The 18,598-nt window shown below is 40.3% G+C and overlaps 1 protein-coding gene across 1 annotated transcript in view; it reads left to right on the forward strand.

Moving 5' to 3' along the window:
• Positions 1-18,598, forward strand: part of CPE (carboxypeptidase E) — a 116,458-nt gene that overhangs the window by 86,822 nt on the left and 11,038 nt on the right. The window contains exons 2-5 of the mRNA XM_053253655.1: positions 3,252-3,448; positions 8,473-8,640; positions 9,301-9,418; positions 10,486-10,668. Of these exons, the coding sequence (XP_053109630.1) occupies positions 3,252-3,448; positions 8,473-8,640; positions 9,301-9,418; positions 10,486-10,668 (666 nt within the window). The remainder of the gene's footprint in view (positions 1-3,251; positions 3,449-8,472; positions 8,641-9,300; positions 9,419-10,485; positions 10,669-18,598) is intronic.

An 18,598-nucleotide genomic window follows, 5' to 3' on the forward strand; every position in this document is an offset into this window, starting at 1 on the left:
CTGAAACTAGGATACTTCCAATGCAGATGACTGTTCTGTTTCCCCACTTAGAAGATCTCTGTACTCCTGGAGGTCATGTGAAAGCTACCATTTTGCTTACCAATGCAAACCTTCTACATATTGGCTGAGCAGCAGTAAGTAAAGTAGCTTCTGCTTATTCAGATGGATCTGTGTTGCCATGAGCAGGGAATTGACAAGTAAAGGGTCACCATGGGCTGAGAAATTGTCTATATCTAGTTCCCAGTGATCATTATATCTATTCCTTAGAAACTGGCTTTGTGGTCAACTTGTTTGTCTGTCAAAGGTGGTCCTGATTATTTATTATAGATGAATTATTAGACCTTTTGGATTTTTGCAATAGTGTAGGAGAATCCATTAATTACTGAGCAGAAGCCAAAAGTCCTGTCTCTCAGGAGGGAGATTACAAAAGTAAACGACATACTAGATACACTGGGATGGAATAAATATTACTACCACAGTTAGAAAAATGACTATGCTTGCTTTAACATATGGAAACATTCTCATTCAAACCAGAATGCTGTAGACCTGTTTTCAGTATTCAAGTACTTCTGGTTGGATATCATGAAGTAAATTTTATGCTGTTTTAGTTTCTTATAGGAATATCTGTGTTGGGAGAGGGACCATGTTTTAAATAGCCTAATGCTTACAAGAGTGCTTCCATTTGTTAAGCATTAGCACATGAAGATCAAAGAATCACATGAGCTTGATTAGTTGTAATGCAGTTCTTGATTGTGCAACCGTTCCCTCTTGAGCTAAGGTGCTGGAAAACCAGGATGGATGAGGAAGATTATAGATGCCCTCTTTTGTACTCTGTTCCCAGAGAAGGTCCTCCAAAACAGTAGCATGAACTTCTTCTTTCCTTCCTTACTTCTTGTGGGAATTACCTGCCTGTGTTTTGCATGTCTCTTAAGTATTTCCTACCAGTTTAAACATTTCTTATTTGGCTATCCATTGGTCTTCCATTAGAAGAATACTACATTCTGAAATGAACAGCTGTTGCACAGTCAAACCTAAGTATTCAAGTTTGAGATAAAAAGAGATATCTGTATATATCTGTATTTTAGGTATTTCAGGAAGACCCTTTACTCATGTCAGAAGAGTGCTTGAAATATTGCAAAACTCCTGCAAAGAAAGCATTTTGCACATCAAACTAAATTATGTACTAATATTTAGCATTTAGAACTCTTTAGAATGTACTCTATAAGTTATTTTCCTCCAACCCCTAAAATAGTCCTTTAAGATGTGAGTATTACTAGCTCCATCTTGCAGGTGGGAGGCTGAGTGGGCATGGCTTGCACAAAACCCCTAGTGAGTTTCAGGCAGAGGTGAAATTCTAACTGGAGACCTGTTGATTTACCTCAGTCTCCGGCACTATGGTACCCATTTCCGTAGGTCACGAACTCTTTTCTAAATGGAAATATTTTTTCATTTTGTTTGATGCAGCTCTATGTTTGAGAATGGACACCTGAACCATCATTATTTATTTATTATATTTATCTACTGCCTGATATTATTAAAATATTAAATAATAGTTACTAGGGATGCACATGGAACCGTTTGGCATTCCATTTTGGGAGTGCCGAACTGGTTCCATGGACTGGAGTTTGAGCTGGTTCGGAGGGTGCGGGGTTCCTTTTAAGGGGCAGGGGAGGCACTGCCTACCTGCCAGCCCCTGCCCTGCTGCTTTCACCCCACCGGCACTTTAGTAAAAAGCAGGCATGCGCGTCGGTAATTTCTGGGGTGCCGCTGACCGGGCCTGCAGGGAGGCACACTGCAGCCCCACATGTTTTTTATGAGAGCGCCGGTGGGGGGAAAGTGGCGGGGGGGCTGGCAGGTAGGCAGAGACTCCCCCACCCTTTAAAGGAACCCCTCGCCCGCCCAGGTGTGCACAGAACCAGTTCTGTGCACATCCCTACTACAGTAGTTACAACATTCTAAATTCCAGCCATCATGATGGTGGCTGGGATTTAGAATGCTGTAACTAGTATTTAATATTTAAATAATATCAGGCGGTAGATAAATATAATACATACATAAAAATTTTATTTAGTCCTGCCAATGGGCTGTTGCTGTATAAAGTGCTGAAGCTGTGTGAGCCTTGTACAGTAAGGAGAGAAAAAGACAGAACTCCAGTAGAACAAGTTGAAAGAAAAAAGAGGGTTAGTACAGGAAACATCACAAAATAGATGAAATATCAACAATCTGGAAACGCTTTGTAAAAACTTAATAGTGTTATTTTAGTAGTTGTATACCACTACTTCATTCTGCTCAAAACAGCAAATTTCCTTTAAAAAAAATCTACATCCCCTGCTTACAGATCTAACATAATATCCTTGAGTAGTAAAATGGTGATGGTGTTTATTTAAATGTTAATGCATTCTTAGCCAATTCATATTATGACTCTATGAATTCTTGGCCAGTTCATAATATTATGACTCTGTCTCAAATATTTTCAAGAATACCTTTTAGTGCAATGTTCAAGTAATCTTTGAATAATGAAAATATTTACAATCAGCTCCTTTTGACCAAAAATAAAACAGTCTAAATGGAATCAATGGCTAATTTCTAGACCTCAAAAAATCTCCATATTCTTTGATGCCAAGATTATGCTTCTCAGTACTGACAATGAAGTTCTAAATTCTGAAGAGACCAGGCACATGGGATTGCTCCAGCTCTTCTTACCACACTCGTAAATAAATAGAGTATTAATTATTATTTGAATATATATTAAATGTTGGAGGGGAAATACTGTAGTATATGACAATTTTGGAAAATATTAACTATATTTGATCTATTGTGCAGCCTTCCATAATAACGTGCCAGTTCATCCTAAGAAGAATTTGGAAAATGAAATAATAATAATAATAATAATGAAGAGTACTGTTACATATGCTTACATTATTATTTCAGTAGGACTTCAGTGCTTGTTAGTTTGTGCTAGATATTAACCTAGGTTAGTGTGATGTCTTACTTGTTGCATGGTTTATTTGTTTGTCATATTTATATACCACCTGATATGTATATCTCTAGGTATTACACAACTTAAAACACAACAAATATGAAATAAAGTAAAAACAACTTAAACAATTTCACAGGATAAAAACAATTAAACAGTTTAAAATTAATGGTTTGATCTCTGTTCTGATCTACATGTTTTTCCATTGTGGGTGTTAATATTTGTTCTGTGTATATCTATACACCTGAAAACTTTTTTTCTCTGTGTATTTTAGGAGAGCCAGAATTCAAATATGTTGGAAATATGCATGGCAATGAAGCTGTTGGAAAAGAGCTTCTCATTTTCTTGGCTCAGTACCTGTGCAATGAATATCAAAAGGGAAATGAAACTATAATCAACTTGATCCACAGTACACGAATCCATATCATGCCATCCTTAAATCCCGATGGCTTTGAGAAGGCAGCATCACAGGTATGTAAGCAGTAGCCATAAAAGCAATTTTTTGTGTTTATTTTTATTACTATTATTATTCATCTAGAGTATTTGTATCCTGTCCTTCTGTCACATATACAGTCATCCCTTGCCAACTCTGTGGTTGTATTTTGAGTATGATTTATTTATTTATTTGTTTGTTTATTTATTTCCGGCCCATGGTCATATTACAAATCAACTAGAAATGGTAGAATAAAAGGAATCCTACAAGAGGTTAACAGTTGCTAGAAAGTAATAAAACTGAGTATGTGCGACTGGGATTTTGTGACCAGTCTCGCATAACATGATCCAAGTATGTGTGAATTGGGGGTGGGGGTGGGAAAGGAGGGAGGGATTGCTCTCAAATGGGGAATGAGCAGCCCTGAATAAAGCTATCTCCGACAGGGGAATTGTGCGGGGATCCCCCACGGAAGGCCCCCAGTTGGAGGGGAGGGATAGGCAGCCTCCCTGAGACCCCCTTAGATGCAAAAGCCAAGCAGCCGTCCTCTCAGGCTTAGCGAATGCCTCTTTGACAGGCAGCCTGTGCTCAGAAAACTTCCATGCCAACAACCTCCTCCTCCTGATGAGGAGACTCAGCCACGATAGGCTGAAGCATGGACTGCTGAGGAACTACTGAAGTGGGAAAGGGAAAGGATTCTTGCCTGGCTTGGGCTGGACTTACTCCCTTCACTACTGCCACTGGAGTGGCCCATCTAAACACCCTCCCATCTGAACATTTTATTAAAAATCAAGTGATTGACCCATCAGCTTCAAATTTAATACACATAGTCACACTGTCCTGTGCTACAACTATGCTGGGTTTCAGACTTCCATGGCCATAAGAACAGCCTTGCTGGATCAGGCCCAAGGCCCATCCAGTCCAACATCCTGTTTCACACAGTGACCCACCAGATGCCTCTAGAAGCCTACAGGCAGTAGTTGAGGGCTCTCTCCTTTGCAACTGGTACTCAGAGGCATACTGCCTTTGAGGCTGGAGGTGGCCTGTAGCCCTCCGACTAGTAGCCGTTGATAGACCTCTCCTCCATTAAGTTATCCAAACCTCTCTTAAAGCCATCCAAGTTGTTGGCTGTCACGACATCCTGTGGCAGAGAATTCCACAAGTTGATTATGTGTTGTGTGAAAAAGTACCTCCGTTTCTTCATCCTAAATTTCCTGGCAATCAATTTCATGGAATAACCCCTGGTTCTAGTATTATGGGAGAGGGAGAAGAATTTCTCTCTATCCACTTTCTCCATACCATGCATGATTTTATAGACCTCTATCATGTCTCTCCGCAGTTGTATTTTTTCTAAACTAAATAGCCCCAGGTTTTGTAGCCTTGCCTCATGAGGAAGGTGCTCTTGGCCCCGATCATCTCGGTTGCCCTTTTCTGCACCTTTTCCAGTATTACAATGTCCTTTTTAAGATGTGACCAGAATTGTGCACAGTATGGCCACACCACGGTTTTGTTCAAGGGCATTATAATATAGCAGTTTTATTTTCAATTCCCTTCCTAATGATCCCTAGCATGGAATTGACCTTTTTCACAGCTACCACACATTGAGTTGACACTTTCAACGAGCTGTCCACCACGACCCCAAGATCCCTCTCCTGGTCAGTCACCGACAACACAGATCCCGTCAGTGTATACTTGAATTGCGGGGGGGGGGGGGGGTTGTCCCAATGTGCATCACTTTACACTTGCCAACATTGAACCTCATTTGCCATTTTGTTGCCCATTCACCCAATTTGTAGAGATCCTTTTGGAGCTCCTCGCAATCTGTTTTGGATTTCACTACCCGAAAGAGTTTGGTATCATCTTCAAATTTGGCCACCTCACTGCTTACCCCTACTTCTAGATCATTTATGAATAAATTAAAAAGCACCGGTCCCAGTACAGATCCCTGGGGGACCCCACTTCTTACTTCCCTCCATTTTGAAAACTCTCTGTTTATCCCTACCCTCTGTTTCCTGTCCTTCAACCTCATAGCAATCCACACATGTACTTGTCTCCTTCTCCCATGACTGCTAAATTTCCTCAGGAGGAACTTTGTTGAAAGCTTTTTGGAAGTCCAGGTATACTATGTCAACTGGATCACCTTGATCCACACATTTGTTTACACTCTCAAAGAACTTCCAAAAGGTTTGTGAGGCAAGATTTACCTTTGCAGAAGCCATACTTGTTCTCTCCCAGCAGGGCCTGTTGTTCTATGTGCTTTACAATTTTATCCTTGAGGATGTTTTCCATCAATTTGCCTGGAACGGACATTAAGCTATCCAGCCTGTAATTTCCTGGATCGCCCCTGGATCCCTTTTTGAAAATCGGTGTTACATTTGCAAAGTCCTCCAGTACAGAGCCTAATTGCAGGGATAAGTTATATATTTTAGTAAGGAGGTCGGCAATTTCACATTTGAGTTCTTTGAGGACTCTTGGATGGATGCCATCCGGCCCTGGCGATTTGCTAGTTTTCAGTTTTTCCAGACAGTTTACATTTCCCCCTCTAATTTTCCATTGACCTCTGTGTTTGTTTGTTTTATTTTAAAAACCCCTTGTAGCTGGCTATAGAGCAGGCCTGCTCAACTTCGGCCCTCCTGCAGATGTTGGCCTACAATTCCCATAATCCCTGGCTATTGGCTGCTGTGGCTGAGAATTATGGGAGCTGTAGTCCAAAAACAGCTGGGGGGCCTAAGTTGATCAGGTCTGCTATAGAGACATGTCACAGCCTTGACAAATTAATTTCTTTAAAAAATGAGTGGGGCTTTTCAGGAATGAAGACACCCGGCAAAGCCACACCTCCATCTCATCTTGATCCACTTTATGGGGTCTCTCTACACATCAGGTCACCTTAGTTGGCACAGCAGGGAAATGCTTGACTAGAAGCAGAAGGTTGCCGGTTCGAATCCCCGCTGGTACTGTATCGGGATATAGCAGCGATATAGGAAGATGCTGAAAGGCATCATCTCATATTGCGCGGGACGAGGCGATGGTAAACCCTTCCTGTATTCTACCAAAGAAAACCACAGGGCTCTGTAGGCGCCAGGAGTAGAAATCGACTTGACAGCACACTTTGCTTACTACACATCAGAATCATACTTTGCAGAATGATAAAGTATACCAATAACAATATTCTATAAAGTGCAGCTATTTTACTCAGAGTTAAGCTCCATTCATGAAGATAAAATCTGAATAATTCTCCTTCCTATATGAACAGTACCCTGCTGCCTCAGTACTGAATTTGAGCTAAATCCCTCTCTCATATGAATGCACCCCAAGCCTCAGCATGCAAAAGTTCTGTAAAAGCCCTGTGTGGAAAAGCTCTTGGTCTTGGTGGCTACCTCACTGTATATAATGTGCTCTACTTATTGTCATCCATGCTTGAATGTTTTATGCATGCAGTAGAATGAGTGTTTAGAAACATAAGGTGGTAGAATAGACCGTACTGCTTGAGACTACAGGCGTGGGATGCCTTTTTTGAATGACAACCATGGGGGGAAATGCTCACTCTGCAAACAGAGAGTCAGGTTTTACTCCAGCCTGTTGTTCCATTATGCTAGCTTTCCACTTGTAGAGAACAGGGTTTTTAAAAATAATAATAATGCAAAGGAACCTTTAAAAATGTGACTTCCCCACCTGTACTCTGGAATGATTTAGCTCATTTTACCACCTACCTCATTCTCACCTCATTCTGCTGTGTGCATCAACCAGACATTTTCTCCAGTAAAGTGATTGTTGGCATTCTATGTGTATGGTAAATATGGAACACGCTACAATTCACCTGCTGTTTCTGTTCTGGATGTATTATATAAGTAGTTAAATAATAGTTCTAAAGTCAGTTGTATAACGTGAATCACAATTTCCTCCTTCATCTTTATTTCAAAATAAAATGCCAAAGACTACCCTAGTGTTTAATTCAGTTGCCCTTGCTCTGATAAAAATATTTTGTGTTTGAGCACCCTCTAGTGGCCCTGAAAATTTTCTCATATGCATCTTTCATTTAATCATGAATTGGCACCAGTGAAGGAGGTATTTTTTAAAAAAAAATTTCCCCTGACTTCCTTCTTTTGAGGGCCAACATTGCTGCTAAGACTTTGACTCACAAACAGGAGAAGTATGTGTGTATGTTAAATTTTTGTTTCTCATTTCGAGACAATCTTAATTTTATATAGGGGTTTACATATTTGAATGTCTTATTTTGTTTTCACGTTTTAGTATAGGTTATATTCAAATTAGCTTTGATATGGCAGTAGATCAGTTGGTGTTTACCATCTGTGATAACTAGAAGCACAAACTTTATATTTTTATTTATTTGTTGATCAACAAATAAATAAATCAGTCAATCAAATTTGTATGCCACCCCAAACTTCCATCTCTGGGCGACTCAACACAGCAGGGACTGGTTCATGCATATGTGTTCACACAATGACTGAAGTATCGAGGGATGACCTAAATATATGAATTAGTCATCCCGGATTATCATCACACATGGAATTTGCCTGTCACCTGAAGCCTTACTTTCAGTGGTAATAGGGCCAGTGTTCGGGGTTGGCATTTGTGAGCAGCAGCCAAGGGCCCAGGACCCTCAGAGTGCCCCACTATTAACACCTTAATCTACCTCTGTTCCCACAGCCTCTGTGCAGAGCTGATAGAGTGACTCTGTTGGAGTCTACTTCAAGATTGTCAGGTGTTGAAGGCAGTCTTCTGAGGGCCCCCAGAAACCTGGAACTGGGTGTGGTGATAGATTACCTATGAAATGATGAATATGTAAATGTTAATTAGCCCTAAGAGCTGGATGTCCCTCTGAAAACCAGATGCTGGAGCTTAAAAATTTGGCAAATGTCTCTAACATGGCATTCTTGACCCTCCTTGTGAGATCTTGTGAACTACTGTCAGACAATATAGTGCTGACACAATTGACCATTTCTCTGAATCATCGTGGCAGTTGTTCTGTTGTGTTATATGCAAACATTTGTTTTACTGATGACTTACATTGGGACAATCCCTTGTGCTGCCTAATTCTTTTCAGCCTGGTGAACTCAAAGATTGGTTTGTTGGCCGAAGTAATGCCCAGGGAATAGACCTAAACCGAAATTTCCCTGATCTGGATAGAATAGTCTATGTCAATGAGAAAGAAGGTGGTCCAAATAATCACTTATTGAAAAACCTGAAGAAAGCTGTGGATCAAAACCCCAAGGTAAAAAATGCCCATATATTCCACCAGTATTTTGGATTGTCATTTTCTATTAGATCCTCACAAATCTCTATCTTCCTTAGATCAGTCATAATATATATTTTTTCTCAGTTCAGGAATATCTAAAAAAATTAATATGTATATGAAATGGATTTCAGACAGTAAGATTTATTGGGGAAAAATATTTCCGTTCCTGATCAACCAGCATATCCTTTCACAGAATGTTTCAGATGTGGCATATTCTTCTACTGGGTATCTAATTTTTGTTTCCCTTTGCCTTTTCTTTTAAGAAAACATGTCTTTAATATGTTTTTCCCCCTTTTAACATGTTGTGTTAAACCAATCAGTAACTGATGGATGGAGCCATAATTTAGTGGCAGAACATCTGCTTTGCATGCCAAAGGCCCCATATTCAATCCCTGACATTGTCAGAAAAGTCTGGAAGAAACCCCTGCCTGAAAACTTGGAGAGCTGTTGCCAGTCAGTGTAAACAAAACTAAGCTAGATGACGCAGACGTCTGACTTGGTATAAGGCAGCTTCCTATGTTTCTATGTTCATGTTCCTATGTTCTCTAAATTTTGTAGTGATTGTTATGATTCCATTAGCAAACTGGCTTTAGAATACTAATGAATAATATACTGATTTTTCTTCTTCTTCTTCAGCTTGCACCTGAAACCAAAGCTGTGATTCACTGGATTATGGATATTCCATTTGTCCTTTCGGCCAACCTTCACGGTGGAGACCTTGTGGCAAACTACCCATATGATGAGACTCGCACTGGTATGTATTGTACAGAAATCCATTCCTATCAACGTCCAAATTTGCCCCCAAGTATATGCTTAACAGGGAGTAGCTGCCAATTCTTGCTCTTTGATGAGTATATAAGTATGATACATCCTGTTGTCTCATTCAAACATTAATTTTTTAAGGTACACTTGAAAATCCTTATATGTTCTTCAAAAATGTGTGAAGTTTTGGTATCTAATGACATATATGCAGCCAAGAGCTGTCTCTGTTTTTGTGTTGTTGAAGTCACATCTACAGCAGAAAAATGTCATGATTTAGGGAACTATATCTTTGCGCTTTAGTTAAAAATCCTTGAGTGCCATCAATAATTTGTGGAAAGAACTGTACTATGGTTTCTTTTCCTTTCTTTTTGTCAGCTGATCCCAAGGTATATTATTTCATATTAGTGTAGAGGCCTTTTAAAATAAGAACACTTTATGTTGGAGATGAACTTCCAGTGCATCGACCTTTTGCACCAACTGTCCTAATGACCACTAGGGGCATTGGGAGTAGAGACAGTCAGTCAGGGTCTCCCTGTCTGTCCCTACTCTATGACCCCTGAACTGACTCTGCAGCATTTCCTGTGCTGAGTCGCAATCCTTCCTTTCCTCCTAGAGAACAGATGGAAACATCTCTCTCTCTCCTTACCTATCCATTATGTAGTTCTTTAGATTAGATATAGGTCTTTCCTATCTAAGTGTATTTAACCAATAAATATTTAGTGTTTAGTCATACAAGGATCTCCATGTGTTTTCTCTAAATAGCTGCAATATCCAAACCATCCTCTGCTACCTACTTTGTAACTGGAGTGTGTGCTCATTCCTTAGTGCTCTGCTGATTTACCTATTGTGGGTAAAAATCAACAATTTCTAACACTTTATTCATATACCTGAGATTTGTTTGTCTAAATCAAATGCATTTGAATTTTTTAAAATATAAAATGTTTTTCTGTGTAGTAATAAAATGATGGAGTATTCTGGGCAAAAACCAGTAGGCACAGCCTTACATTTTCTAAGTTGTCCTCTCTGTTCTCCCATATATTTCTGATTTTGTTTCCCTAGGTACTGCTCACGAATACAGCTCCTGCCCAGACGATGCTATTTTCCAAAGCGTAGCACGAAGCTATTCATCCTTTAATCCAGCCATGTCTGATCCAAATAGGCCACCATGTCGCAAGAATGACGACGATAGTAGCTTCATAGATGGAACAACCAATGGGGGTGCCTGGTATAGTGTTCCAGGAGGTTTGCATCAATGTTTTATACTTTTACAGTGATGCAGTTGTTTTAGAGAATTACAGTTGCTGGTTACTACTAGCAGCAGCAGCAGATAGACCACGGGCTGGATTATACAATCAGCAGCCTCAACTTGACTACGGCTAGGTTGTTCCAAGAGCATGCTCACCCTGACATCGCTAAAAGACATCCTGACTGACACACTGTTGGGGTGTTCTTAAATTGTGTGATACAAAACTCTGTTTAAACAGGGTTTTGAAGCATGTGCACTCATGCACACATGTTCCATCATGTACAGATGAATGCCCATCTCATGTGACTAAAGGATGCTCCAGTACCACATTGTGACATCCTCCACTGACATCAGGGTGGGTGCATTTTTGGTATGACCCTATCCTGGTTGCTTGTGTAATCCAATGATTTTCTGAACTAGCCCTTAGTTAACAACATGCTATCTACTGTGCAGGCCACTTAATGGCACAGCAGGGAAATGGCCTGACCACCAAGCCAGAGGTTGCTGGTTTGAACCCCTGCTGTTATATTTCCCAGACTATGGGAAACACCTATATTGGGCGGCAGCGATATAGGAAAATGCTGAAAGACATCATCTCATACTGTGCGGGAGGAGGCAATAGTAAACCCCTCCTGTATTCTACCAAAGACAACCACAGGGCTCTGTGGTCGCCAGGAGTTGACACCGACTCGACTGCACCTTTATCAGTACAGTAGATAGACGTGACATAGTCCCTGCCCAGGGGACTTCAGTTGCACATGAAGAAATAGTTCCGTTTAATAATGGTTAATGAGGCAATTCACTGGTGAGAACTGCTAGCTTCCGATGTGGAGTAATTAAGGGGCAAAGGGACTCCTACCAGAAACCTTTGGAAGGCAGCAGCAGAGTCAGGGATAGTCAGCATTGTGCAAGCATGACTGTTGACTAGCCAGACATTCCTTCTGTGGACACGAATTGCTGACATCTGTAAGGGCTGCTAGCTGAACTGCATACTTGCATGGTGCTTATTAAGCTGACCTCTTGACCATTACTGGTGAAAGTGGGTTTTCCTCTCCCGCAACTGCCTTACAGTAGCAGCCAGTGGCTCTCACTAGAGCAGAGGTTCCCAGCTTTTTAAAAACAAGTGTACCCCTTCGGTTGCAAACCTGCAGCTCGTGTGTGTGTGTGTGTGTATGCGCGCGCACACAAAATTTAAATGTTACAGTTATGAGACAGGCTACTCCTGTCATTGGCTTACATCCAGACTAAGTTGCTCTGAGCACTGCCACTGAAATGAATAATTTCTCATCAACCCTGGCTGGCCATTGTGACTGGGCATGAAGCCATTTTGGAAGGGCGGCATACAAATCAAATCAAATCAAATCAATAAATAATGAAGAGAGTTGTAGAGGAAGCTGGAAGGCAACAGTTGACACCCGTGAGATTGAGGAAGAAATGTCAACAGGATCAGCTTCTCCCACCACTATATGTTGAGCTGCCCCTGCAAAACATCCCTCTTACACTGAAGCAGGGAACTGGCTGCCTTTATTTATCTATCTATCTATCTATCTATCTATCTATCTATCTATCTATCTATCTATCTATCTTTGTCCCACCTTTTTGTGTTGAAACAAACAAAAGGCAGCTTACAATTAACAAACATAGGAAGCTGCCTTATACCAAGTCAAACTATTGGTCCATCTAGCTCCTACACTGACTGGCAGCGGCTTCTCCAAGGTTACAGGCAGGAGTCTCTCCCAGCCCTACCTGGAGATGCCAAGGAGTGCATCTGGCACATTTTGCACACAAGCATGCAGATGCTCTTCCTCCCGAGTTATGGCCCCATCTCCTAAGGGGAATATCTTACAGTGCTCACATGTAAGTCACTCATCCAAATGTCAACCAAGGCAGATGTTGCTTAGCAAAAGAGACAATACACGCTTTTTAACACAAGACCAGCTTTCCTCCAAAATGTAATTAAAAACAATAAAGCATGTTTTGTATCTCATGCTGCTTGTGGATGTACACAAGTTAATAGCCATTCTTTAACCAGCCATATAATGACATACCTCCGAGAGTTTTCTTAGGTCTTTGAATTCCCCTCCCAGTGCTGGATTAAGCAGTTCTAATCTGATGCTCTAACAGTACAGAAATAGCATCTGCAAGAAGATTACCTAGTCCTGCAATTAGACTGGCTTTCTGTCGGCAGCACCCATTCTGCATATTGACGGCTTATATCCCATTGAAACCAATAGGAGTAAGGCAGCCTAATAGTGTGCAGAGCTGCAGCCTTTGCTTTTAGGGAGAGTGAATTCTACCCTAAGATTCTCACAGCTTTTACTCATTTTAATTCATTTCAAGTTGTTGAGCACCTAACTGGAAATTAGGGCACTGTGAAAATCGGAGGCTTGCCCAGCACATAAAAACAAGCAGAATAATTATGCAGTTGATGTGGAAACTATGGAATTAGCAGAGCAAAGTAGGACTGTCTTTAACAACAGTCCTCCTATTAATGAACTTTGTGTTATGCACATTTTATTTGTCGTGGATTACATCCTACCTTTTCCAATTTCTGCTTCAAAAAGAAAATGTAGTACTTTTCAATTAGTAATTTTTTACTGTCTTTATTGTGAAAACAATCCTGTGACGCCTTATAGAATAAACAGTATCAATCATTTTATTTGTTTAGCTATAGCCATAAAAAGACATATGTTTCAAAAATTAGGTAGTTAAAACAATAACATCCAACATTGGGGGACATGTAAACATTGACTCGGAATAATTCAGAACAATTAGACAAATTGTATCAGTTTGCCACATACTTTGATGGCAGAAACTAAAATGCTAGGTATTTTTCTTGTAACATAGGGCCTGGTGTTGGCTAGTAAATAATTTGCTTTAAACCCCAAAGACCTCCCAGGATAAAGCATAAGCAATAGCTGAAAAAAGAATCAAATCTTCCATTTCCCCAGATCCACATGGATACAGATGTTCTCCATAAGGAATTCTGGCCACTGGACCTGTCAATACAATGGATGGTAAAACATTGAATCTAGCAAGTGAAAAGGCTTTGCTAAGTATGATCTTATCAGGAAAGATTAGGACAATTATATAGAGGGGAACAAAAATTCTTAGCAGAGAATGTATAATGGCATACTCTCTTGTGAACTACCATCCACTCTTGTTAGCCACATCAGACTTTTAATTGCTACAGGATTCTTGGATATCCCAGTTTTAAAAATTGGTTATCCCATTTTTTAAAAAAACCCGGTCTTCTGGTACCTTAAAGACACATTTGTCACAACAAACTTTTGTGGATTACAGTTTAGCTAACATCAGTTTTAAGATGCCACAAGACTTTTTATCTTTGCTGTGCAAACTAACAGGGCTACTGCTTATAAGTGGTTGTGGAAGAAAGCTGTGGCCTTATACCCTTATGGTAAGTTTCCCCCTCTCTAAAATACAGGTGGCCGTCATTATTCATGGAGGTTCCGATCGCACCTATAGGCACGAATACGGAAACTATGAATAAGGAAACCTTGAGTCAATGGGCATTGGGGGATTAGGTTCCTAACAAAAAGAATGAGGGAAGCAATGGTGGCAGAAATAAAAGAAGTAAAGGACAGTACCTTATTCTCCAGGTCTCCAGCAATGCCCCCCAAACCTCCAAAATGGCCAAATATCCAGCAATTATTTTTAAAAAGAGCCACAACATGGCTCTCTGCTGGAAAATGGCAGCTGGAAATTACATTGGAAGTCATTTCCAGGACATTTCTGTCAACTCAGAACTGCGGATAGATTAATTCCGCCTATTTTTCTACTCACAGATAATGTTACTGGGTCTCTAGGACCCCATTGCGGATACTCATAACCATGGATAATGAGGGCCACCTGTATTGTTTAAACTCTGTTGGTTCCAATGGCACATAATATCCACTGGTGCCACAAATTACTGCTTTACCCCTGATAACTTGGCAAAGAGGCATCTTTTAATGTGGCGATTCTATTTATTTAGCAGGGGGAGAGTAACTGGCCCTATCCACCCCCAGCACAGTACCTCCAGTGACTGTTTGCTGGTGTCTATCTTATGTTTCTTTTTAGATTGTAAGCCCTTTGGAGACAGGAAGCCATCTTATTTGCTTGTTATTTCTCTTTGTAAACCGCCCTGAGCTATTTTTGGAAGGGCGGTATAGAAATTGAATTAATAATGATAATGATGATAATGATAATGATAATGATAATAATAAAACAGCAACAACATTGACAATAAAATTCAGCCATCCCAGGTCCTTGGGAAGGAATCGATGTCTGGATAAAACAAACCAGTCAATAACACCTGTCTGACTGTGTTAATAATAATAATAATAATAATAATAATAATAATATCCCCCAGTGAGGCACTACCTTGGCGTGGTTGTGGGGCTTGCGTGCTCTGAGGAAGGTGAGAGCTATGCCAGAGGTCCAACCATACTGGACAGGTCTCACCAGAGGAGCCAGACAAAGAGTGCCTCTCCCATCAACAATATGGTGAGACGTAACTTTAATAAATCTATACCGGATCGGTCGTCGCCCGGGTCAACAAGGACCGCACCAGGTGCTGGAGTCCCTGGACATCTGCTGGCAAGTGGGCAACAGGACTCAGGATCTTCAGTTGAGCAACCAGGGCTGAAGACAGCAAAGTTACTGGGAAAAACGTCATTTAACCGGAAAAAAGCAACAACGAAAATTGCCAACAAGGATCTGCTATTACAAATCTAGTCCAACTAGAAGAGGTTATTTAAAAAGAATGTACCAAATTTGGAAAGAGAAGCATCCAGATACAGAAATAACAGAACAAAGGCTAGCAGACCAGAGAAGATTCATAATAAGAAATAAAGTATTCACAGGAGTTGAGCTGGAAGAACTGCAAAGAGCAACACAGGCGCAAGATATGGAAGAAGAATTACCACCAACTGAAGCAGTTGCTCAGGCGCAGGTGGAGGAGGTGTTGGAAATAGAGAATCCCACCATTGCTGAACTGTTTCAAAATCAAAACCAGGCAACCTCCCCTTTGCCTTCACCTCAAAAACCCAAATGCCGTTTAACAGAAAAGCAACAAGAACTAAAGCAAAAAATAACTGAGCACATGAACCAAGCAACCACCAGGGTTCGACTTCCAGCTCTAAAAACAGTTGCCAAAAAACAACTTGCTCAGGTATTAAAAGATGTCAATGCTGCACTTGCAGAAATAACAACCAATAATTTGCAAGAAACAAACCAACTAATGTACAGTGCAGCAACAATAACAACACAAGAGCTCGGATATAAGATCAATGGACCTGTAAAAAAAGAAAATAGTACATCACCTAAATGGAAGATTAGATTAGAAAATAAAATCTCCAGGCTTAGCTCAGATGCTAGTAAATTGAAAGATATGAAAGACAAGAAGCTGAAGAATGAAAACACCAAACAGTATCTGATCCAAAAATGCCACCTAGATTCAAGGAAAATTAGAGAAGTCCTGGAAATAATAAAGCAGCAAATAACAGCAGTGTCAAAGAAGATTAGCAGATATGAAGCCAGAACTACACAACACAGACAGAATCTCCCATTCCAGTCGAATCAGATACGTTTCTACCAAAGCATAGAAGGAGAAACTGCAAGAAACGTAGAAACACCAAATAAAGAAGAAACAGTGCAATTCTGGCGGAAATTATGGGACAATCCAATAGATTATAATAAAAAAGCAGGCTGGATGAAAGAGGTCAAAAATGTAACCAACAAATGCAAGATCTAATAATAACACCAGAATTAATAAGTGAAAGAGCAAAGAAAATTAAAAATTGGACTGCTCCAGGCGACGATGAACTGCATGGCTTTTGGCTTAAACACCCAACAAGCCTTCATAAACAACTATCAAAACAGTTCAATCACATTTTGCAAGGAGGTGATATTGAACAGTGGCTAACAACTGGGAAAACTCATCTCATCATGAAAGACCCAGGAAAAGGTACAGTTCCAAGTAATTATAGACTGATAACCTGTCTGCCAACCATGTTCAAATTATTAACTGGAATAATAGCAGATGAAGTGATGCAACACTTATTAACTAACAAACAGCTTCCAGTTGAACAGAAAGGAAATTGCCCGAACACCAGAGGCACAAAAGACCAGCTGCTGATTGGCAAAATGATTTTAGAAAACTGCAAGAGAAGAAAAACCAATCTAAGTGTTGCATGGATTGACTACAAGAAAGCCTTCGATTCATTGCCTCACACATGGATACTAAAATGTTTAGAAACAACTGGTGTCAGCAAAAACATTCAGATATTTATTAAAAAAGCAATGAGCATGTGGAGTACACAGTTAACAATCAATGGTGAGACACTTGGACAGGTTAGCATTAGAAGAGGCATTTTCCAAGGGGACTCACTATCCCCTCTGTTGTTTGTAATCGCCATGACCCCACTTTCACAAATACTAAACAAAACAGGCCTTGGATACCAAACATCTAAAACATCAAGTCAAATCAACCATCTGCTGTACATGGACGATCTGAAGTTGTATGGAATGTCCCAGTCAGAAATCAAATCACTGCTAAACACTGTCCGTATATTCAGTAGCGATATAGCAATGGAGTTTGGACTAGACAAGTGTGCTGCATGAATAATGAACAGAGGGAAAATAAACAAAAACAGAAGGAATAGAACTGCCCAATGGAAGCAAGATCAAGCACCTGGAAGAGAAAGAACATTACAAATACTTGGGCATTCTCCAGGCTGATAACATCGCACACACTGAAGTTAAAAGAAAAATTGGAAGTGAATACATCAGGAGAGTGAATACTTCAGGAAAAATCCTCAAGTCCAAACTCAATGGCGGGAACACCATACAAGCCATAAACACCTGGGCTATACCTGTTATCAGATACACTGAAGGAATAATAGACTGGACCCAGGCAGAGCTAGAGATGCTAGATCGTAAGACCAGGAAAATCATGACCATCAATCATGCTCTGCACCCCCGCAGTGATGTCGATAGGCTATACCTCCCTCGCAGCTCAGGTGGAAGAGGAATGCTGCAAGTCCATCAAATAATAGAGGAGGAAAAAAGAGGCCTTAAAGAATATATCAAGGACAGTGAAGAAGATGTACTTCAAATGGTCAATAATGCGAAACTATTTAACACCTATGAAACAAAGCAGGCCTACAAGAAAGAACAAGTCAAGAACCGAGCAGAAAAATGGAAAAATAAGCCACTGCATGGTCAATATTTGCACAATCTAAGTGGAAAATCAGACATCACCAAGACCTGGCAATGGCTTAAGAATGGCAACTTGAAGAAAGAAACAGAGGGTTTAATACTGGCTGCACAAAGAACAGGCACTAAGAACAAATGCAATAAGAGCAAAAGTCGAAAAAACCACCACAAACAGCAAGTGCCGCCTTTGTAAAGAAGCAGATGAAACCGTGGACCACCTAATCAACTGTTGTAAAAAGATCACACAGACTGACTACAAACAAAGGCATGACAAAGTAGCAGGGATGGTACACTGGAACATCTGCAAAAAATACAAGCTACCTGTAGCCAAAAATTGGTGGGACCATAAAATTGAAAAAGTTGAAGAAATTGAAGATGTAAAAATATTATGGGACTTCAGGCTACAAACAGACAAACATCTGCCACACAATACACCAGACATAACTGTAGTCGAGAAGAAAGAAAAACAAGTGAAAATAATCGACATAGCAATACCAGGGAATAGCAGAATAGAAGAAAAAGAAATAGAAAAAAATCACCAAATACAAAGATCTACAAATTGAAATTGAAAGGCTGTGGCAGAAAAAGACCCAAATAATCCCAGTGGTCATTGGCGCCCTGGGTGCAGTTCCAAAAGACCTTGAAGAGCACCTCAACACCATAGGGGCCACAGAAATCACCATCAGCCAATTACAAAAAGCAGCTTTA

Source organism: Hemicordylus capensis, chromosome 5 (assembly GCF_027244095.1).
Source record: "Hemicordylus capensis ecotype Gifberg chromosome 5, rHemCap1.1.pri, whole genome shotgun sequence".
NCBI lineage: Eukaryota > Metazoa > Chordata > Lepidosauria > Squamata > Cordylidae > Hemicordylus > Hemicordylus capensis.